Consider the following 24,882-nt stretch of genomic DNA (forward strand, 5'->3'; position numbering starts at 1 on the left):
GGTATCCTAAATGTTCGCCCCTGTAAATACTTCCCCCTGCGTGCCCTGAGGAATAGTTCCCTGGTTTCCTGGTACTGTCATTTGCATTAAATAAAGAGTAGGATAGCCTGGAAATGAACAAGCCTTGACCTCTGCCTGTGTGTCTGTGTGTGTGATCTTGCCCTGTTGTGACATCTGTCGTAGAGCTCAGTATGTACAGTAGAACAGCAGGCTATGACTAACAACACACTACAGTAGATGACTAGCCACATGTGGCCACAGCCCATCCACTTCATCCAGCCACACAATCTACATCAGGGGTGGGCAATAAGGGATTTCAAAATTCAGAGGAGGATTGGTTTGGGATCGATTTGTTTGTCAAAAGGCATTTGCGGGCCTGGAAAAGGGCAGTTATTTAAAAACGTATAGGTCCATTATAATTCCAACATACTTTTTATGTATGTTTAGGTGTTCAAGAGTAGCCTGGAGTGTTTTTTTAACCCAAAATACTAATATTCCAAATGATTCAAACCTCCCGTGGGACAGACTGAATGGTCTCCGGCCCATGGGCCGTATGTTGCCCAGCCCTGTTTTACATGGTTCTGTTATAGTCAAACTTAGATTCCTCTTTATTTGAGGGTTTGATAGAAGAGAGCACTTCAGGCTAACATAATTTAAATGTATAACTTTTATTTTAACATACAACAGCTAATAACTGTCCAGTGTTTCCAGATTTCTATGAAATATGACCTATAATTAATTACAATATGAGTGAAATAGTTTTCTTTCCCAAAAATGGTAATTACTTACGTTAAAAAGCATATTTTCTGTGTTGGAATGGAGTGGGCGTATACCGGTAATTCAGAAAATGTGAGTAGACTGCTGATAATATAACATTTCAGCAGACATTTTTATCCAAAGCGACTTACAGTCATGCGTGCATACATTTTACATATGGGTGGCCCCAGCGGGAATCAAACCCACAACCCTTGTAAACGCCATACTCTATTGACTGAGACACATAGGACCACCTGTGATGACATCATCTATGAGGAAAACATTTTTTAAATACTGTTTGAGATACAAGTTTGAGGTGGGGTGTTTGAAGTGTTTTTCTCCAATTTATGCTTTGTATAGGATGAGTCAACAACATTATTTGGGTATGACCCATTAGTTAACAGAATATGAACTTTTAAAAAGTGAGATTTTCAGTTGAGACATGAAAATGCAAATGCATTCACCATTGTCCGTTTTTGTATGTCAAAGTTCTACTACTCAACTGTTTTCTGGATGAGTTACATACACATGCAAGGCAGACATCTTGGGTGTTTTTTAGATTATCATCCATTATCCAACCTGGTCTCAAAGCATTTCCTATTATTCTGTACGTAAATCTGAGACACTCCATTTAGTATGATATGTTATGTTTCGTATGATATGTATTAATTTGTGGTTGTCCATCACCCATTTCGTATGATAAGTTACAAATTAGAAAAATATACAATGTGCTACGAATTTGTATGATGTACAATATGTTACGAATTCTAGGTAGGTGGCTAATGTTAGCTAGCTGGCTAATATTAGCTAGGCTAGGTGTTTGGTTTAGGAGTTAGGTTAAAGGGTTAGGGATAGGGGAAAGGTTAGCTAACATGCGAAGTAGTTGCATAGTAGCTAAAAAGTAGTTGAAAGGTTGATAATTAGCTAAAATTGTCCGTGATGAGATTCGAACTCGCAACCTTTGGGTTACTAGACTTTTGCGATATACACCAATCACCCTACTTTTGTTTTTGCCTTAAGTATCCATCTGTCTTATGTAACCATACCAAATGTAACCTATCATACTCATTTGAGTGTGCCATATTTGCTTTTAATATGTTACATCTAGTCTACGAGACCAGGCTGCATTATCTGATGACGTCCATTGAAAAACTATTGTCTCAATCCATACATTTCAGACACCAAATCTTTGTGTGGCCGTACACTAATAGGAGGAAAGCCTAAGGAATTGTAGACCTGAGGTCATGTGAGGTAGGACTAGTAGGTCAAAATAAAGTTCAAAGGTCATAAAGTTCTGGCCATGGAGGGTCCTGTGTGTCTACTAGTGTTACAGCACACAGAAAGATACATATTTAAGGCAGAAAACACCAACAACAACCATGACCCAACGCTCACACAGCCAAACACACGTCTGTACATGTCTAGAAAAAAACACAACCAAACATTCACATCACAAGGCAAAAACACAAATACACTAAAACACAGAATACACTAAAACACAAATACACTAAAACACAGAATACACTAAAACACAAATACACTAAAACACAGAATACAGGTTACTGCATCATTTGTAACATTAACAATACATATAAGATGATGTATTTCACATTTAGATTCTGATTGTAGTGTGTTCTTTTCACCTGTGACATATCTGCGATCAGGATAAATTGATATGTACTAGATTGATTTTGTCTCACAATTAAGGAGGCACTTGACCAGCTTTTAGGAAATACAGCAGCCAAAGAGTGTTTATCACAGAAAACAAAATCCCTCCTTAAACCTCTGTAGAACCATAGGGGACACCCCCTTCTTCAGTCCTGTATAAGATCATTTTGCATTAGTGCTTTAAACACAATTGTCTGAGTCTCTGACAATCATTTTGCGTTGGCAATATGCATAATTGAATGATGAAAGAAAAAAACATACAAGCAAGCACACATTAAAAAACTACGTATAGCTCTTTTGATATATTTTGATATATTTTGAATAAAATAAAATCTACATTCTTGAGAGGGAAAATGATTCAATCACCCCATAGGCAGTTTTACATGTCTCTGTTGAAGCCTGTCACAATTATTTAGGCATCCGTTCTGTATATCGGGCTGAGGAAAGTGGATTAAGCTGTCTGAAAGTAATTTAGGTCCTTTTCTCAATTGCATACTCCTTGCGTCCTTTCTTCTCGCCTCCTTCTCAAAACCCATTAGAAGAGAAGGTCAGAAGGGAGGGACGTCTGGCTCTTTCATCCAATGGGTTTTGAGAAGGAGTCGAGGAGAGAGGACACAAGGAGTATGTAATTGAGATTCTCCCTAGATGTCCTTGTTGAAACCTGACGGAAAGTGATTTAGGCATCCCTGCTGCTGCCTGTCTGGGTGTGTCTGTCTCAGGGGTCCTTGCTGACCACCTCCAGGATGAGTGGGTCAAATGAGTTGCCTGGCTGGATGTCCTGAATCTGCAGAACCTGTTTGGTATACTCCTCATTCATAGTCCTCATCTCCGTCAGGCACGCCAGAATCTTAGGGTACAGCAGGCTGGGGGGACAGGGAGGACAGGGACAGGGGGACAAGAGAGACAGGGATATAGGGCCCAAGAGGTCACTATGAAGACAGTATTCCTAGGCACATTATCCAACGTCATGCCTTACGACACGTCTCATGTCTCAATGAAATTCAATATTTAGACAGACTCACTGTTTCTCAGGCTTGGCCCTCTTGGAGTCGATGTGGACCTTCAGCGCAATAGCCAACTTCTCCTGCAGACTATCAATCACACCATGATTGATCACACCCGGACGATCTGCCAATCAGGACTCAACATTTTCAACCACATAAGCATTTGGGGAGCCAACTACCACTGTCTCACGAAGTCATTTAACAACTAATTTCAACAGTCTTTCCTCAGAAGTGTGGATGTATTTAAAGGTCTAATGTAGCCGTTTTTATCTCAATATCAAATCATTTATTGGTAACAATAAAGGACCGTACTGTAATTGTTTTGAATGGTCAAAAAGAAACAAAAATAGCTTCTTAGTAAAGAGACATTTCTCAAGCAGTACTTTTGCTAGGACTGTCTGGGAGGGGTCTGAGTGGGGAGGGGAAAACTGAAAACTAGYTGTTATTGGCAGAAAGATTTGGAACTCTTTCTTAGTGGTCTATTAACTAATTTATTGCCTGGTGATGTCACCAGGCAGGCCAAAACTCCATCCCACCAAAACCAGCTGAACATTTCAGGCGGTCTTCAAACAGCTCGCACACTRCAGGGGCATTATCATCATTTTCACAATTTCACAGTATGATTCCAATCTCATAGTGTGGAAATATAAAACACAGGAATATCACGTTTTGACAGCACTGGGCCTTTAAATGTATTGAAAGCAGGAAGAACGAAGCAAAGTCAGAGCATAGTAATGAGTGTGTGTGTGTGGCCTAATGTTTCCTGGAGAGAAGAGGGAGATGAGAACACTCCTGCAGCTGTAGGTTCCTCAGGGTGTAGTGGAACCGCATCAGAGGGTCCAACAGGTGGCGCTGAAACCCAGCTACAACAGAGATAGGGGGATGAGGGGAGGGAGGGAGGGAGGGGAAAAGAGATGAAGATATGGGAAGGGTTGGGAGTGGGGAGGGTGAGAGAGGGGAGAGGGAAGAGATAGGGAAGAGGGAGGAGAGAGATGCGGTATAGAGAATTGAGAGGGTGTTGTGTCTAAGGAGATAGAGAAAAATGTTTTAAAAAATTGAAAAAAGTGTGGGGGATGGGGTAAAAGGGAGAGACGAGAGAGAGACAGGGTGATGACGAGAGAGAGACAGGGTGATGATGATCGTCTACAGTCATGTGATGTGATAAAGGAACTAAATAAATCTAATAACCCTCACCTACAGGCAAAACAACAGGGTCAAGGACTAGGCTACACGGAACCATAGAAACATCCAGTAATAACAGGACAACACACTCGAATGAAAGTTGACCATGGTGTAACCTCACCAGGCTGTTCATCTACCTTGATTATATTTAACTTGACACTACTTATTTGATTACATGAGAAACCTTCATCACACTATCCTGATACTCTGACAGTTACAAGGGGTCACTGATTGACCAATTATTTCCTTTCAAGTGGACACCACTTTTCCAGATTGGAAAACATAAGATATCATACAGCTGCTCCTCCAGCTGGTCGCCAATGGCAACGGTAACAGGGAGGCTGGTGCCCTAATCACAGCATTCTATCTATAATGTAATGATGGTTCTTTTGACCAATCAGATCAGATATTTAGCAAATAATTGGGCAATATATCAGAATTTGGCTGCCTGTGTAAACACAGCCACAGAGACATAAACAAACAGATGGGCTACACCTGTTGAAATGRGAGGGGCTCATTAGCAGCAGCAATGAGGCTGCTGGTCAGGTGAGTAAAGATCTGGCTCCATGTAGCTGTAGCTCAGAGACTAGTCTCTATTGAACAATGACTACCAGTGCTGGTAAACTGTGGCTTGGGTGGGCCAGCCAGCCTAATGATATACAACTGTAGACAGACAAAAATTTGATTCGAGCACAAGACATTGGGATTGAATCCACTTCAAAGGAAAGCAGACACAGCAGAGGCTGTGAATGCCTGAGTCCAATTTGAGCTTCCTCTAGTTACAATACTGGTTGGTAATAAGAACGGGTTTGGGCACATTCTGACTCGAACATCAGCATTCATAGAAAGTATGTCAACTCTGTCACGCAACTGTCTGTCTCTCTGACCCCATTAGCATTACACCTGGTATTAAGATACAGTTCTTTCTACAGTTACTATATCCTCACTATGTAGATTACAATGTGTAAAGAGCATTACTACTGTGTGTGTGTGATATATCAGCCCGATTAACCGGTGCCCCCGCACATTGGCTACTCGGACTGTTTGCATTGTGTCCCGCCCCCCCGCCAACACCTCTTTTACGCTGCTGCTACTCTCTGTTTATCATCTATGCAGTCACTTTAACTATACCTACATGTACATATTACCTCAATTAGCCCGACTAACTGGTGCCAGCGCACTTTGACTCTGTACAGGTACAAACTGTATATCGCCTCGCTACTGTTATATTCACTGTCATTTTTTATTTATCTATTGTTTACCTAATACCTATTTTTTACTTAAAAATTGCACTGTTGGTTAGGGTTTATAAGTAAGCATTTCACTGAATACCTGTTGTATTCGGCGCACATGACAAATAAACTTTGATTTGATATATACATACATACATACATACAGTTGAAGTCGGAGGTTTACATACACTTAGGTTGGAGTACTTAACTCGTTTTTCAACCACTCCACAAATTTCTTGCTAAAAACTGCAGTTTTGGCAAGACGGTTAGGACATCTACTTTGTGCATGACACAAGTAATTCTTCCAACAATTGTTTAAAGAAGGATTATTTCACTTATAACTCACTGTATCACAATTCCAGTGGGTCAGAAGTTTACATACACTAAGTCTGGAAAATKTCAGAAAATGTCATGGCTTAAGAAGCTTCTAATAGGCTAATTGATAACATTTTAGTCAATTGGAGGTGTACCTGTGGATGTATTTCAAGGCCTACCTTCATACTCAGTGCCTCTTTGCTTGACATCATGGGGAAATCAGCCAAGACCTCAGAAAAACAATTGTCTGGTTCAAACTTGGGAGCAATTTCCAAACACCTGAAGGTACCTCGTTCATCTGTACAAACAATACCACGCAAGTATAAACACCACGGGACCACGCAGCAGTCATACCGCTCAGGAAGGAGACGCGTTCTGTCTCCTAGAGACGAACATACTTTGGTGCGAAAAGTGCAAATCAATCCCTGAACAACAGCAAAGGACCTTGTGAAGATGCTGGAGGAAACAACAGTATCTATATCCACAGTAAAACGAGTCCTATATCGACATAACCTGAAAGGCCGCTCAGCAATGAAGCCACTGCTCCAAAACCGCCATAAAAAGCCAGACTACGGTTTGCAACTGCACATGGGGACAAAGATTGTACTTTTTGGATAAATGTCCTCTGGTCTGATGAAACAAAAATGGAACTGTTTGGCCATAATGACCATTGTTATGTTTTGAGGAAAAAGRGAGAAGCTTGCAAGCCGAAGAACACCATCCCAACAGTGAAACACGGGGGTGGCAGCATCATGTTGTGGGGGTGCTTTGCTGCAAGAGGGACTGGTGCACTTCACAAAATAGATGGCATCATGAGGTAGGAAAATTATCAGGAAGGAATAGTCAGGAAGTTAAAGCTTGGTCGCAAATGGGTCTTCCAAATGAACAATGACCCCAAGCATACTTATTGTGGGAAGCTTGTGGAAGGCTACCCTTCACATTCTTAAAATAAACCGGTGATCCTAACTGACCAAATACAGGGGATTTTTACTAGGATTAAATGTCAGGAATTGTGAAAAACAGGGTTTAAATGTATATGGCTAAGGTGTATGTAAACTTCCGACTTCAACTGTATATGTGTGTGTACACTACAAGACCAAAAGTATGTGGATACCTGTTCGTCGAACATCTCATTCCAAAATAATGGGAATTAATATGGAGTTGGTCCCCCTTTGCTGCTATAACAGCCTCCATTCTTCTGCAAAGGCTTTCCACTAGATGTTGGAACATTACTGAGGGGATTTGCTTCTATTCAGCCACAAAAGCATTAGTGAGGTCGTCATTGATGTTGGGCGATTAGGCCTGGCTTGCAGTCGGCGTTCCAATTCATCCCAAAGGTGTTTGATGGGGTTGAGGTCAGGGCTCTGTGCAGGCCAGTCAAGTTCTTCCACACCGATCTCAAACAATTTCTGTATGGACCATGCTTTGTGAACAGGGGCGGCAGCGTAGCCTAGTGGTTAGAGTGTTGGACTAGTAACCAGAAAGTTGCAAGATCGAATCCCCGAGCTGACAAGGTACAAATCTGTCATTCTGCCCCTGAACAAGGCAGTTAACCCACTGTTCCTAGGCCGTCATTGAAAATAAGAATTTGTTAAAGGTAAAATAAAATAAAATAAATTACAATTGTCTTGCTGAAACAGGAAAGAGCTTTCCCCAAACTGTTGCCACAAAGTTGGAAGCACAGAATCGTCTAGAATGTCATTGTATGTGGTAGCATTAAGAGTGCTCTACACTGGAACTAAGGGGCCTAGCCTGAACCATGAAAAACAGCCCCAGATCATTATTCCTCCTCCACCAAACTTTACAGTTTGCACCATGCATTCAGGCAGGTAGCGTTCTCCTGGCATCCGCCAAACCCAGAGTCGTCTGTCGGACTGCCAGATGGTGAGGTGTGATTCATCACTCCAGAGAATGCTTTTCCACTGCTCGAGAGTCCAATGGCGGCGAGCTGTACACCACAACAGCCACCACTTGGCACTGCGCATGGTTATCTTAGGCTTGTGTGCAGCTGCTCGGCCATGGAAACCYATTTCATGAAGCTCCCGACGAACAGTTCTTGTGCTGAAGTTGCTTCCAGATGCAGTTTGGAACTCAGTAATGAGTGTTGCAACCGACAGACGATTTTTAAGCGCTGTGCACTTCAACAGTTCCATTCTGTGAACGTGTGTGGCCTACCACTTTGCGGCTGAGCCGTTGTTGCTCCTAGATGTTTCCACTTCACCTTAACAGCACTTACAGTTGACCGGGGAAGCTCTAGCAGGGAAGAAATCGTTTCTATGACGGTGCCACATTGAAAGTCACTGATCTCTTCAGTAAGGCCATTTTACTAACAATGTTTGTCTCTATGGAAATTGCATGGCTGTGTGCTCGATTTTATACACCAGACAGCAACAGGTGTGGCTGAAATAGCCAAATCCACTGATTTTAGTGGGGCGTCCATATACTTTTGTGTGTGTGTGTATATATATATAAATAAATAATCGTTTTTCTGTAGCTGCATATAAAACAGGACTATGATAGCTATTACTTCCATAAACAAAMAAGATTTGTTAAGGACTGAAAAAAGCCAAAGGTTGTGTCCAGGGACAGATTTCTTTTTTAAATGGCCCTGGAGATCTCACTTTTTTATCACAGTAGCAGTTAGCTCTCATCTCGCCTCGGCACTGCATCAAACAGATGAAGCAACTGCACATCTAGCTAATCTCCTTCCCCATCCCCTCTTCTCTTGATTCTACAGGGAGCTCGCCTGTTCTTCTCAAAACATTATTAGCAAGCTAGCTAACGTTAGACAATTTGAGAAGAGTGCTCAGCTTGCTAACATTCAAAGCCAACCAACACCTCCCTCCTTGATTTAATTTATTCCAGGAATGTAATTATGTTGTGTTGTCTGGTCAGGGCTTGGTCAACGAGTAGTTGAGCTACAAAAGAGAGCACAAAAAATTCCATGAAGATCTACAGACCTCAGCCCCTTGTCTTCCTCTATCATTTACTCCGCTGCTTTTCCTCTCATTCTGGGTAGAGATGTGAGTCTGAACCCTGGGCCCCCAATTACCTTGGGCCCTAGCCCCCATGCATACAACACTTTAACTTACCTACAGAAATCATTTGACTTTCTCCCTCCATCCATCCCTCTTCTCTTCCACCTCCCACCAGAGATAACTAAACCTGCTGACACACCTTCCTCTCCCTCCCCTCCACCTCTCACCAGAGATAACTAAACCTGTTGACACCTCTCCCTCTCCCTCTCATCCACCTCCCACCAGAGATAACTAAACCTGCTGACACACCTCCCTCTCCTTCTCCTCCACCTCCTACCAGAGATAACTAAACCTGCTGACACACCTCCCTCTCCCTCTCATCCACCTCCCACCAAAGAGATACTAAAACCTGCTACACACCTCTCCTTTCCTGCCACCCTACGATCCAACCTCTAACCCTCCTTCCTCTGCAGTCACGCCCACCAGAGATACTAAACCTCTGCACACCTCCCTCTCCGTCACCTCCCACCAGTAGACTAAACCTGCTGACAACCTCCCTCTCCCTCTCTCCCGCTCCACCCTCTCACCAGAGGATAACTAAACCTGCTGACACACCTCCTCTCCTCCACCTCTCACCAGAGATAACTAACCTGCTGGGACACATCTCCCTCTCCTCCACCTTCCCACCAGAGATAAACTAAACCTGCTGACATCTCCCTCTCCTCCACCTCCACCGGAATAACTAAACCTGCTGACACACCTCCTCTCCTTCCACCTCTCACCGAGATAAACTAAACTGCTGACACACCTCCCTCTCCTCCACCCCCCCAGAGATAACTAAACCTGCTGACAATCTCCCCTCCTCCACCTCCCACCAGGATAACTAAAACCTGCTGACACACCTCCCTCTCCTCCCACCTCCCACCAGAGATAACTAAACCTGCTGACACACCTCCCTCTCCTCCACCTCCCCACCAGAGATAACTAAACCTGCTGACACACCTCCCTCCCTCTCATCCACCTCCCACCAGAGATAACTAAACCTGCTGACACATTTTCCCTCTCCTTCTCCTCCACCTCCCACCAGAATAACTAACCTGCTGACACACCTCCCTCTCCCTTTCCTCCATCTCCCACCAGAGGATAACTAAACCTGCTGACACACTTCCCTCTCCCTCTCATCCACCTCCCACAAGATAACTAAACTCTGCTGAACAGCCTCCCTCTCCTTCTCCTCCCTCCCTACCAGAGGATCAACTAAACCTGCTGACACAGCCTCCCTCTCCCTCTCCTCCACCCCCACCAGAGATAACTAAACCTGCTGACACACCTCCCTTCCCTCTCCTCCACTCCCCACCAGAGATAACTAAAACCGCGACACACTCCCTCTCCCTCTCTCCAACCTCCCACCAAGCAGATAACTAAACCTGTTGAACACCCTCCTCGTCCCTCTCATCCACTCCCACCAGAGATAAACTAAACCTGCTGACACACCTCCCTCTCCTCCACCTCCACCAGAAGATAACTAACCTGCTGACACACCTCCCTCTCCCTCTCCTCCACCTCCCACCAGAGATAACTAAACCTGCTGACACACCTCCCTCTCCCTCTCATCCACCTCCCACCAGAGATAACTAAACCTGCTGACACACCTCCCTCTCCTTCTCCTCCACCTCCTACCAGAGATAACTAAACTGCTGACACAGCCTCCCTCTCCCTCTCATCCACCTCCCACCAAAGGATAACTAAACCTGCTGACACACCTCCGCTGACACACTCCTCTCCCTCTTCTCCACCTCCCACCAGAGATAACTAAACCTGCTGACACCTCCCTCTCCCTCCCACCTCCCACCAGATAACTAAACCTGCTGGACAACCTCCCTCTCCCTCTTCCTCCACCTCTTCCACCAGAGATAACTAAACCTGCTGACACACCTCCCTCTCCTCACCTTATCCCACCAGATAACTAAACCTGCTGACAGAACCTCCCTCTCCCTCTCTCCACCTGCTCACCAGAGAAATAACTAAACCTGCTGACATCTCCCTCTCCCTCCACCTCCCACCAGATAACTAAACCTGCTGACACACTTCCCTCTCCTCCACCTCTCACCAGAGATAACTAAACCTGCTGACAACCTCCCCTCTCCTCCACCTCCCACCAGAGATAACTAAACCTGCTGACACATCTCCCTCTCCCTCTCATCCACCTCCCACCAGAGATAACTAAACCTGCTGACAACACCTCCCTCTCCTTCTCCTCCGACTCCCACCAAAATAACTCAAACCTGCTGACACACCATCCCTTCCCCCTGCCGTCCACCTCCCACCAGAGATAACAAACCTGCTGAACACACCTCCCTCTCCCTCTCCTCCACCTCCCACCAGAGATAACTAAACCTGCTGACACATCTCCCTCTCCTTCTCCCCACCTCCCACCAGAGATAACTAAACCTGCTGACACACCTCCCTCTCCTTCTCCTCCATTCCCCACCAGAGAGTAACTAAACCTGCTGACCACCTCCTCCCTCTCCTCCACCTCCCAACCAGAGATAAACTAACCTGCTGACACACCTCCCCTCCTCCCACCCCCACCAAGAGATAACTTAAACCTGCTGAGATCTCGCCTCTCCTCCCCTCCCACCAGAGTAATAACTAAACCTGCTGACACACCTCCCTCTCCCTCCACCTCTCACCAGAGATAACTAAACTGCTGACACACCCTCCCTCTCCTCCACCTCCCACCAGAGATAACTAAACCTGCTGACACACCTCCCTCTCCCTCTCATCCACCCCACCAGAGATAACTAAACCTGCTGACACATCTCCCTCTCCTCTCCTCCACCTCCCACCAGAAATAACTAACTGCTGACACCACCTCCCTCTCCCTTTCCTCCATCTCCCACCAGAGATAACTAAACCTGCTGACACACCTCCCTCTCCCTCTCATCCACCTCCCACCAAAGATAACTAAACCTGCTGACACACCTCCCTCTCCTTCTCCTCCACCTCCCTACAGAGAAACTATAACCTGCTGACACAAACCTCCCCTCTGCCCTCTCCTCCACCCTCCCACCAGAGATAACTAAACCTGCTGACACACCCTCCTCTCCCTCTCCTCCACCTCCACCAGAGATAACTAAACCTGCTGACACACCTCCCTCTCCTCTTCTCACCTCCCACCAGAGATAACTAACCTGTTGACACACCTCCCTCTCCTCTCATCCACCTCCCACCAGAGATAACTAAACCTGCTGACACACCTCCCTCTCCTCCCCTCCCCCACCAGAGATAACTAAACCTGCTGACACACCTCCCTCTCCTCTCCTCCACCTCCCACCAGAGATAACTAAACCTGCGTGACACACCTCCCTCTCCCTCTCATCCACTCCCACCAGAGATAAACTAAACCTGCTGACACAGCCTCCTCTCCTTCTCCTCCACCTCCACCAGAGATAACTAAACCTGCTGAACACACCGCCCTCTGCCTCTCATCACCTCCACCAAAGATAACAAACTGCTGACACTCACCTCCTGCTGGACACCCTCTCCTCTCCCTCTTCTCCACCTCCCACCAGAGATACTTAAACCGTGCTGACACCTCCTCCTTCTCCACCTCCCACCAAGATAACTAAACCTGCTGACAGACCTCCCTCTCCCTCTCCATCACCTCTCACCGAGAGATAACGAAACCTGCTGACACACCTCCCTCTCCTCCACCTCCCACCAGAATAACTAAACCTGCTGACAGACCTCCCTCTCCCTCTCCCTCACCTCTCACCAGAGATAACTATAACCTGCTGACATCTCCCTCTCCTCCACCTCCCACCAGATTAACTAAACCTGCTGACACACTTCCCTCTCCCCACCTCTCACCAGAGATAACTAAACCTGCTGACACCACCTCCTCTCTCCACCTCCCACCAGAGATAACTAAACCTGCTGACACATCTCCCTCTCCCTCTCATCCACCTCCACCAGAGATAACTAAACCTGGCTGACACCACCTCCCTCTCCTTCTCCTCCACCTCCCACCAGAAATAACTAAACCTGCTGACACACCTCCCTCTCCTCTCCTCCACCTCCCACCAGAGATAAGCTAAACATGCTGACACACCTCCTCTCTCCCGCTCCCCACCCTTCCCACCAGAGATAACTAAACCTGCTGACACATCTCCTCTCCTTCTCCTCCAACCTGCCCACCAGAGATAACTAAACCTGCTGGACACACCCCTCTCCCTTCTCTCCATCTTCCCACCAGAGATAACTAAACCTGCTGACACACCTCCTCTCCCTCTCCATCCACCTCCACCAGCCAAAGCTAATAAACCTTGCGACACACCTCCCTCTCCCTTTTCCTCCACCTCCCACCGCAGAGATCTAACAGACAACACCTGCTGACGACACCCTCCCATACATACCCCTACTCCACCTCACACAACCTGAACGCCCACAAAGAGTGATGACACTAAAAGACCCTGACTGGACACAACAACTCCGTCTCTATGCGTCCTGTCACAACACTACGCTTGCAACCCAAGACACTCTGCGAATAGAAACTAACTCCTGACACCGAGCCTCGCCTGCTACCACTCTGCTGCCTACAGTCGCACCTGTGCACCAAACACAGAGAAAATAGGGAAACGTAATACACCGTGCCTGATGTAGCGAAGACCTAACCCGTCATCCCCTTCATGCGCGCTCGAGTGAAAAAGCCACGTTACGCCGCAGACAAGACCTCAAGGCCTCGCTGACCGACACACATACATCCCAATCTACACCTCAACTTACTCAGCGCTTCCCGGCAGTAGAGATAACGGTACCCTGCAGACTTCGTGACCTCACCCACTCTCAAGTTCCACCTGGTCCCACCAAGAAGAGAAACTTCCTGGAGGCTGAGAACACACCCGTGCCCGTCTCCTATCACGCAACAGGCCTGATAACCACACGAACACACACGAATAATCCTCAACCATGAACTAGGACAGCACCCTGCCCTCACCCAAGCATCCACGGATCTATTACCTGGAACCAAGCCACGAAACCAACTAAAGAAGCCTGGCGTCGAACACCAGACACAGCACTACCCCTCTACAAGTCACAGCGCCCCCCTGACCCAAGATAACCTAACCTGCTACACACCATCCCTCTCCCTTCTCCTCTATCCTAGACCCCCACCAAGGATACCGATCACACAGACCTGCTGAGCACACCTCCCTCTCCTGTACATCCCACTCCCAACCTGACCGACACCAAAAGTAAACAAAACCGCTTGCATACAGGTACACAACCCCTGCCCTCCGGGCTCCACACACTCGAGAGCGGCCAACGGATATACTACAAACCCTCCACACGCCTCCTCTAACCCGCGCTCGCCTCCGAACCAAGCCACACCAGAAGCGACCCGATAACTAAAACTCCTCCTAGACTGACACCTCCCTACTCCCATCCCCACCACCTACCCCCCAGAGATCAAGTAAACCATGACTAGGACATCAATCGCTCCTCTCCCTTCATAACACCATGGCCACCAGAACAAAGATATAGCCCTGGCTGGACACACCTCCGCTATTACACCATCTCCTCCACTTCTCCACCAGAGATAATGATAACGCTGTTGACAACTCTATTCCTACCTCTCCCTCTAGTCCACCTCCAACCAGAGGATAACTCGACACCTGCATGAACACACCGCTACTCCCTCTCTCCTCCACCCATTATCACCAAAGAGACATCCATAAAGCTAAATAGGACCTGTTGACCACATCTCCATCATACTACCTCTCTAGTTCACACCATAACTCCCAGAGATAAATCTGATCTACATGATTACTGGAAACACGTTTCCGTCCTCCACTCTTACTCTCGGCATCCATCCCATTCCATTCCCAACCACGAACAATCCATAAGGATGCCTAGCTTAGTCCCACACTCCTCTGCCTTCGCATCCATCCTGCCCGTGCCCAACAATCAAATGACATCAGAGATGTATAGACTTATTAACCTGCTGACACACCTCCCTCTCCCTCTCCTCCACCTCCCACCAGAGATAACTAAACCTGCTGACACACCTCCCTCTCCTCCACCTCCTCTATTCTCCTCGTACCTGCATATCCACCATATCCACCTCTCCTCCTTCTCGTTAGAGAGGTTCCATAGTGAGCCACATGCAGCTAATTAACCTGCAGTAAGTCACCCCTCTCAGCCATGAACTGTGTGACTAGTTTATAATGGGCCTTCAATGCAGGACACTCTACCACTTTGGGACTCCGTATTCAGAATGGCTATGTATGCTAAGTATGTAGGTTTTGCTATGTAGTATGAAGGTTCACTCACCCCGGACAGCGTCGTCCATGCAGTATGTCAGGGGACCACACTCCCAGATGCCCGTCTTGACATTGAACATCATGTTGAAGCGGATCTGCATCATCTCAAACATGGCCCCCTTCAACAGAGAGATCTGGTCGTCTATGGCCAGGGCCCTGTCAGACACACCCACACACACACATCCTCACAGGTAAGAGAGCGATAGAGAGAGAGAAGGGGGACATACACAAATATGCAAACACACACACCTGAAGGAGGGGAGTCCTTTGGCAAAGTTGATGATGTTTTGGATCATGTAGGTGGTGAGGTCAGCTATGTGGGGCAGAGTGGTGAAAACCGTATTCTTCCCCCCATCACTCCTGCCCTCCTTCTTCTCCTTCTCCTCCTCCTTCTTCTCCTCCATGTCGGTGGTAAGGTCAGCTACATCGGGCAGAGTGGTGAGAACTGTATTCTTCCCTCCATCACTCCTGTCCTCCTCATCCTCTAAAGAACAGGAGGAAGAGGATAAGCTGGTGGAGGTGGAAGTGGAGTAAGATGATGTCAAGTTATCCATTCTTCCAGTCTGTTTTGCACTTTGCCCACTGGCAGTCTGGTTCCACACAGACATGGGGTTGAGGTCTCTGTCGATGGGCTGAAACAGACACAAACTCAATCAGATATCATCCACCCAATATGCAACACAGAACACAAAACCCAAATGCACGGACGCACACGCACACGCACACACACACACACACACACACACACACACACACACACACCCTGAACTGGAAGTGGGAAAAGGTGACGTCGAAGGTCTTTTCATGGGCGTTGAACAGTTCCTGTATGACAGCTTCCTGTTGTGGCGAGAGGACCGGGGGCTCTTCAACCATCCTGTTCCTCCTGATCTGACTCCTCCTCTTCTCCACAGCCTCCTTTGACATGATCACTATGGCAACAGAGACAAACGCTTTGCCACCACGGCAGACCTGGGTTCGAATACTATTTCAATTACTTTTACATACATTTTTAAGTTCAAAGAAGTTCACTCTCTGTATGTGTGCCATACAGAGAGTGAATGGGCAAGACACAAAATGTAAGAGCCTTTGAACAGGGTATGGTAGTAGATGCCAGGCACACCGGTTTCTGTCAARAACTTCAACGCTGCAGGGATTTTCAAGCTCAACAGTTTCCCGTGTGTATAAAGATTGGTCCACCACCTCAAATGGACATAGAGCCAACTTGCCACAACTGTGGGAATCATTGGAGTCAACATGGGCCAGGATCCCTATGGAACGCTTTCGACACCTTGTAGAGTCCACGCCCAACAAATTGAGGCTGTCCTGAGGACAAAATATTAGGAAGGTGTTCCTAAAGTTGTGTACACTCAGTATATATGGAAATACACTTGGAATGTATTGGCATGTATTTGAATACAAGTAGTTGATTCAGCACCACATTATTTGAAAATACTCAAATACAAAGAATACGAGTATTTAAATAACACGTATTTGAACCCAGGTCTGCATGTCACTACAGAAAGATTAAAAAGCCAACGGTAACCCAGTATGTGGGCGTAAGTGTGTTCGTGTTAGTGTGTGAACTCACACTCTTTCAGCATGCCTATGGACTGGCATTTGTGGAGTCGACAGGCCTGGCACTGGCGGCGGTTGTTCTTGGTGATGACACAGACACCCTGCTGCGGGCAGCAGAACTTAGTGGGGTGCTTCATGGCACGCCTGGCACAACATCAAAGGCACATGATACACATATTATAAATATACTGTAAATATACTGAATATAATATACTGTATGTGGAAGAGGTGAGTTTCAGCCACAGATTTAAACATGATTACTATCAGGTTTCAGGTATGACCCAGATGCAGACAATGTTGAAGAAACAACAGTTTATTTCTAGTACAGGGCCAGGCAAACGACAGGTCAAAGGCAGGCAGAGGTCAGTAATCCAGAGAGGGTGCAAAAGGTCCAGAACGGCAGGCAGGCTCAGGGTCAGGGCAGGCAGGGGTCAATAATCCAGTGAGGTGGGGCAAGGTATAGAACAGCAGGCAGGCTCAGGGTCAGGGCAGGCAGAACGGTCAAAACCGGGAAGGACTAGAAAACAGGCGCAGGGGAACAAACTCTGGTAGGTTTTACGAAACAAAACGAACTGGCAACAGACAAACAGAGAACAAAGGTGTAAATACACAGGGGATAATGGGGAAGACGAGCAACACCTGGAGGAGGGTGGAGACAAGACAAAGACAGCTGAAACAGATCAGGGTGTGACAATTACATGGATTCAGTTATTATCTTAACTATGCTTTTTAAGAAAATACATGTGCATGCGTGTGTATAAGAGAGAGATAGTGCGTGTGTTTTAATGAGCTAATTTGACGTCTGCTTATCTTCATCGCCAATGGATACCACTGATAGATATGTTCCAAACCTATTTACCGCTAATGAGTACTTGGAGCATACAGAATACAGAGCTCAGGTAGCCAGCCCATAGAGAGTCTCAAACCAGCAACACTGCCCAGCAACAAAGAGCAATCAAGTCAACCAGCAACAAAGAGAGATCATATGGAGTGAGTCAGAGTAGTATACAGATCCAAACTTGGAAAATGCAAGGAAATGCAAAGGCACAGAGTATTCAAGGTTTAAAGGTGCACTATGCAGAAATCGCTTCGCCATTTCTCGGTTGTTAAAATTCTAGTAGTACGCCTAATTTCAGTTTATGTGACAAAACAAGTAGGTATAGTGTAGAGAATCATTGTGCCATCTAAACCGCTGTGAAATATATTTTCCATAACCCAAAATATTGTATTCTGAGCTGTTTGAAGTTGGTGTACAAAACAGAAAGTAAAGGCGCAAAAACCAAAACAGTTTTACAACATCTTAGACTTGCTTTCAATGAGAATGACAGATCTATAACTCACATTTCTATGTGAATTTGAATGGCCAGGTCTCCCAAAAAGTTACATATTGCAGCTTTAAAAGGGCTTCAAAAGTTTGTAATTTCCACTTTGCCCAAATGAAGACTAGATTTGCCCAAATGAAAACTATATCAAGCATTAATTATATTCCACATAATTCAGGAGATGTATTTACTGCTCTCACCAGTAAATACATTGTGAGCACCTATTGGCCACAATGTATTAACCACTTAATTTGTAAAACACAAACGTTCTCAAACACTCAGTTCCTTGTTTATGCTAACACAGTACTGAATGCTTGCGTGTGTGTGTTTCACTAACCTGAAGAATCCCTTGCAGCCCTCACATGTCATGGCGTTGAAGTGATAGCCTGTAGCCCGATCTCCACACACCTGACACACCTTGGGCTCCCCATCATCTTCCTCCTCCTCTTCCTCCTCTGCAGAGGTCTGGGATGGGGGCCAGTCGCTGAGGTTCTCCTTACTCATTCTGACCTGAGGGAGGTGTTATAACAGAGGCCTCAGCACTGTTACTAATGAGAATGGAATAGATTTGATACACTACTGCTAATAAATCCTATCCAATCTATTCCAATCAGACCAACTACTGACTATTCAATTTGAGATTAATATAATTTTTAATTAATTGAAGTTTAAAAAAAAATGTCATATTCAATTTCAGGTAAACATCACAGTCTTATCAGGTCAAAACAGATCAACATTTATATTATAAGAGCTTTGGTGTGATCTTATTTACAAATTTAAGGGTCAGTCGGTTCTTCTAAATATAGCAGTCATTAGATCTATGACGGAAAATAAAATTGTCTCCTGCTTCTTAGGTCAGGCATTAAACAGGTGGTTCATGGGTTTCTGTCTTGAAAGAGTCTGTCCTACATGTCTGTTACATAATGTTCTGAATTATATATAATAATAGAACGAACAGACATGGACTTCTCTGTCAGTTCTATAGAATACAATTCTATTATTTGCAGCATGCAGAACAGGGACGCCTCAGCTTCACATTAGATGTGGCAAATTAACAATTACACAAAACCAATCATTTAATAAACTGAGTCACATCAAAATCAGACAGACTGACAATACGTCTAAATGTCTAAAGAAAACTGAACATTTGAAATCAACTAACAATCAAACTGGAGATAACTAATCCATCCACTGACCCTGTCAAAAAAATACACAGCTGACAGCTACTGAAACCAACACAATCCCAGTCCCACACAATACTTTTGTTATTGGGTCTTTAGTTTGGGCATGCCTTTTTGTATTTTTACTCTATGTACATATATATGTTTCGTCACCATCTGAACACATAGTAATCTGCTTGGACTGGCCGACCAAGTGGTCAAGACGGAGCTGGCCCTGGACCTAAGTTAAGGTGGCTGTCTCCTGGGCACACATTCAACACCTAGTGATCACACACACTTACTTCCCACATTTATGCACACATCAAATCAGGTTACATACAGTTGAAGTCGGAAGTTTACATACACGTAGGTTGGAGTCATTAAAACTCGTTTTTCAACCACTCCACAAATTTCTTTTTAACAAACTATAGTTTTGGCAAGTCGGTTAGGACATCTACTTTGTGCATGACACCAGTAATTTTTCCAACAATTGTTTACAGACAGATTATTTCACTTATAATTCATTGTATCACAATTCCAGTGGGTCAAAAGTTTACATACACTAAGTTGACTGTGCCTTTAAACATCTGTGAAAATTCCAGAAATTATGTCATGGCTTTAGAAGCTTCTGATAGGCTAATTGACATCATTTGAGTCAATAGGAGGTGTACCTGTGGATGTATTTCAAGGCCTACCTTCAAACTCAATGCCTTTTTGCTTGACATCAAGGGGAAATCAAAAGAAATCAGCCAAGACCTCAGAAAAWAAATGTGGACCTCCACAAGYCTGGTTCATCCTTGTGAGCAATTTCCAAACGCCTGAAGGTACCACGTTCAGCTGTACAAACAATAGCACGTAAGTATAAACACCAATGGACCACGCAGCCGTCATACCGCTCAGCAATGAGACACGTTCTGTCTCCTAGAGATAAACGTACTTTGGCGCGAAAAGTGCAAATCAAGCCCAGAACAACAGCAAAGGACCTTGTGAAGATGCTGGAGGAAACAGGTACAAAATATTCTATATTCACAGTAAAACGAGTCCGATATCTACACAACCTGAAAGGCAGCTCAGCAAGAAAGAAGCAACTGCTCCAAAACCGCCATAAAAAAAGCCAGACTACGGTTTGCAACTGCACATGGGGACAAAGATCGCACTTTTGGGAGAAATGTCCTCTGGTCTGATGAAACAAAAATAGAACTGTTTGGCCATAATGACCATCGTTATGTTTGGAGGAAAAAGGAGGAGGCTTGCAAGCCGAAGAACTGTCACGGCCGTCGTTGAAGGAAGACCAAAGCGCAGCGTGGTGAGCGTACATTACTTTTTATTTGGATGATATCGCCAACAAAAACAATAAACAATACAAAAACGATCGCGAAGCTTAAGAGGGCTATAGTACCCCAAACAAAGACTACTTCCCACAAACACAAAAGGGAAAAAGGTTGCCTAAGTATGATTCCCAATCAGAGACAACGATAGACAGCTGTCCCTGATTGAGAACCATATCCGGCCAAAACAAAGTTATGTTGTGCTTCTGATTCAGTTCTCTTCCTTCTCAATCTCTCTCATAGTTGTTATCCGAAGGACAGAGAGCTCCAATGTCAGGCAAAATTAAGAGCTGGAGAGATGGAGAAAAACTCTCACTCTTTGCATGAGAGTACCTATATGTTACACCACTGATGACTCTCTGACACACAATTCCTTTATTGCTTTGTAACAAAACTGTAATAGCAACATATTAGGGAATCTAATGACATTTAATTGATATTGTGTAATAACCTGAGGTTAATGACATTATGTTGGTGTCCAGTGTGTGTGTGTGTGTGTGTGTGTGTGGGGGTGTGTGTTTGTGTATGTGTGTGTGTGAGTGAGTGAGTGAGTGAGTGAGTGAGTGAGTGAGTGAGTGAGTGAGTGAGATATCAAAACGTATAATATGTTATGAATTTTCCAAATGTATGATATGTTAGGTTAAAACTTAATGACGCACGGATCCCTTTAGCGGGATCATTTTCATCAACAACCGCTAAATTGCAGAGCGCCAAATTTTAAGAAATTGCAAAAAATATTTATATTCATGAAATCACAAGTGCAATATAGCAAAACACAGCTTAGCTTGTTGTTAATCCACCTGTCGTGTCAGATTTTGAAAATATGCTTTACAGCGAAAGCAATCCAAGCGTTTGTGTGAGTTTATCGATCACTAGGCGAAACATTAAGAACACCTAGCAGCAGTGTAGATTGGTCACGAAAGCCAGAAAAGCAATAAAATGAATCGCTTATCTTTGATGATCTTCGGATGTTTGCACTCACGAGACTCCCAGTTACACAATAAATGTTCCTTTTGTTCGATAAAGATTATTTTTATATAAAAAAAACTCAATTTGTTTGGCGTGTTATGTTCAGTATTCCACAGCCTTAGACAGGTCATCAAGGCTTGACGAAAATTCCAAAGAGTATGCGTAAAGTTCGTGGAAACATGTCAAACGTTCTTTAATAATCAATCCTCAGGTTGTTTTTAACATCAATAATCGATAATATTTCAACCAGACTGTAAACTATTCAATACTGGAGAGAAAGAAAATGTTGAGCAACCAGTGTGAACTAATGGAGGGACATGGAGGGACATGGAGGGACATCCGCGTATCCACTGACGCGTTTTGATAAATCTCGCTAATTTTTCTAAATAAAAGCTTGAAACTATGTCTAAAGACTGTTCACATCCTGAGGAAGCCACAGGAAAAGGAATCTGGTTGATATCCCTTTAAATGGAGGAAAGGCAGGCAATGGAACAGGGATTTTTCAAAATAAGAGTCACTTCCGGGTTGGATTTTCTCAGGTTTTCGCCTGCAAAATCAGTTCTGTTATACTCACAGACAATATTTTGACAGTTTTGGAAACTTTAGWGTGTTTTCTATCCTACTCTGTCAATTATATGCATATTCTAGCATCTGGACCTGAGAAATAGGCAGCTTACAATGGGAACGTTATTTTTCCAAACATAGAAATTCTACCCCCTAGCTTCAAGAGGTTTTAAAGGGTTTAGGTAAGGGTTAACTAAAAGAGTTAAGGTTAGGGGAAGGGTTAGCTTAAAGGGTTAAGGTTAGGTTTAGCTAACATGTTAAGTAGTTTCAAAGTAGATAAAAAGTAGTAGAAAAGTTGCTAATTAGCTGAAATGCTAAAGTTGTCCGTGCTGAGATTTGAACTCGTAACCTTTGGGTTGCTAGACGTTCGCATTATACGCCTACCCATCCACCTCGAACAACCACCCACCTCGAACAACCATACATTTTACATTAAGTAACCATCTGTCTTACGTAACCATGCCAAACGTAACATATCATACTAATTTGGGTATTGAGGATTTATATTTACTATGTTACGTCTAGTCTATGAGACCAGGCTGGTAGGGGTGGTCTGCTCAAGACCTGCTGCCAATCACAAACCTTTTAGTGCCTTTGTTTAATGTACTTTAATTACATAGTACCATTACCCACACATTATGGGGACATGTCACTCAAAGAGTGTAATTTAACTTTCACTGGTTCTCTGCTTGGCCTTCAGTGCTCTCCCTATCTAGGACTTCATTCATGTTGAAAAATGTCAGTGTGCCACCTTGTGATATGATTCAAATTACATGTAGACTGGAAATAAGTTAGTGTTCTCAATAACAGCACACACAGAGAGAGGGAGAGAGAGAGGGAGGGAGAGAGAGAGAGAACAGCAACTGGAATCTGGACTCATAATCCAGGTCCTACCATTGTGAGAATAACAATTGTATAACTATGACACAATTGCCACACACACAGATACAAAAACACAGACAAAACACATGCGCGTACACACACACTTCTATGCCAAGGCTCGGGTCCAAAGTTCTGTGTAAACGTTTGAAACAGTTCTCTGAACAGAGACAAGCAGGTGGTATAGTAGCCTACTGTACTTTGGCATGAACACTGATTGCAGTGACACAAAATCACAAAATCACTCACAAACGTAGCAATAGCCAAAACATTGCATGTTAACAGTGTGTTGAAACAGAATGTTGCAAAATATATGACAATTATTACTACAGCCGTGAGCGATCCAAGCTGTGAATTTCACTACAAAGTATCCTGTGTATACACGGAGTAGAGCACGAGCCTATCCTACGGTCTTTTTTTTTCTTTTTAGAGGCAACATAAAGCATGAAAGACTGATTTACTTACAAAGACATTACAGCACTAATATCATAATCCCCGGGTCTTGGAAGGCGACTTCCGTGGGGCATGACTACTTTGAAGAAAACATTGTAGCTGCGACTTTCAAGTGAAAGTGTTTATCCAGAATCACTCCTCCACACCAAAGCTCCCCTCGTCTCCAGAGCGCACACTCACTTCCTGGTTACGCTCTAGGTTGAAGATGACAATAATTATATTTTTAGACCTAGGTTAAATTGACATTAACGCCTCAAAAGTTGTATACAACAAAACCACTGTTTTAGTAATTCAGGTTTATTAGTTATGCTGTCTACAGTATCAAGGCTAAATGCCGAGCTCTCTCAACAAGAGACGGACTGATTTCTCAGCCAATGGCCTATCCACATGCAGGCTTTCCCACACCCTATACTCGTGATAGGAGGATGACGTGTTGTACATATGTAGGATCACCCTGTTGCAGGAGAAATATCCTGCAAAGCAGGATATTTCAAACTTGTAGTGTATTTGAAGTTTAATAGTCTTCTGAAGATTGTAATTTCCACTTTAAAATTTCAGTCTTGATTTTCATTCACCCCTACAAACATGTCCATTAATTATAATCCACATAATATTTCACATTTCCTTTATTGCAGGATTAATTCCCTGCTGTAGCAAACTGGCTCGAATTAAGATCCTACATATGTAGTAGCCTGTAGTAGTAACTGTAATAACACGACCCATACAAGAAAGATCGTAAACCTACTCAACCATAGACCCATGAAATCTCAGAATTTATAGAATTCGAATCAATTCACTTTAATTTCAAGCACAGCACGAGAAAAACAAGCCAAACCCAATGATCTGCTGAGCTGCCTGGAGGTTATTTAAAAAATATATTTATTATTTTATTTTTTATTTTTTATTATTAATATTCATAATACAAAATTATCAACAATTTACATCGCTACATCAAACGTCTAACAAAACTAAACACAGGTATAAACATGAAAATACTAAATACATACATATATATATATATATATATATATATATATATATATATATATATATATATATATATAAATAATAAATACAAAATATAATTTGAGTGCAATTGTATTCATTCTGAAAAAATCTCATTATAATGATTTATGAATATGTTATTCTTGATGTTATTCATTCATAATGTCTT

General features: G+C 44.1%; 1 protein-coding gene across 2 annotated transcripts; it reads right to left on the reverse strand.

Moving 5' to 3' along the window:
• Positions 1–649: 649 nt before the first annotated feature.
• On the reverse strand, positions 650–24,071 carry nr1i2 (nuclear receptor subfamily 1, group I, member 2). 2 transcript variants are annotated; one of them, XM_070448851.1, is made up of 8 exons: positions 23,721–24,071; positions 18,693–18,865; positions 17,047–17,177; positions 16,221–16,387; positions 15,708–16,090; positions 15,469–15,614; positions 3,447–4,291; positions 650–3,287 (listed from the first exon to the last, which is right to left on the reverse strand). In XM_070448851.1, exons 2-7 carry the CDS (start codon positions 18,857–18,859, stop codon positions 4,182–4,184), a joined length of 1,104 nt encoding a protein of 367 aa, XP_070304952.1. In that variant the 5' UTR covers positions 18,860–18,865; positions 23,721–24,071; the 3' UTR covers positions 650–3,287; positions 3,447–4,181. The 2 variants fall into 2 exon arrangements, with proteins under 2 accessions (XP_070304952.1, XP_070304951.1); XM_070448850.1 differs by having other exon boundaries at positions 16,221–16,408.
• Between the last annotated feature and the right edge of the window lie 811 nt (positions 24,072–24,882).

The sequence above is a fragment of the Salvelinus sp. IW2-2015 genome, linkage group LG2 (assembly GCF_002910315.2).
Source record: "Salvelinus sp. IW2-2015 linkage group LG2, ASM291031v2, whole genome shotgun sequence".
NCBI lineage: Eukaryota > Metazoa > Chordata > Actinopteri > Salmoniformes > Salmonidae > Salvelinus > Salvelinus sp. IW2-2015.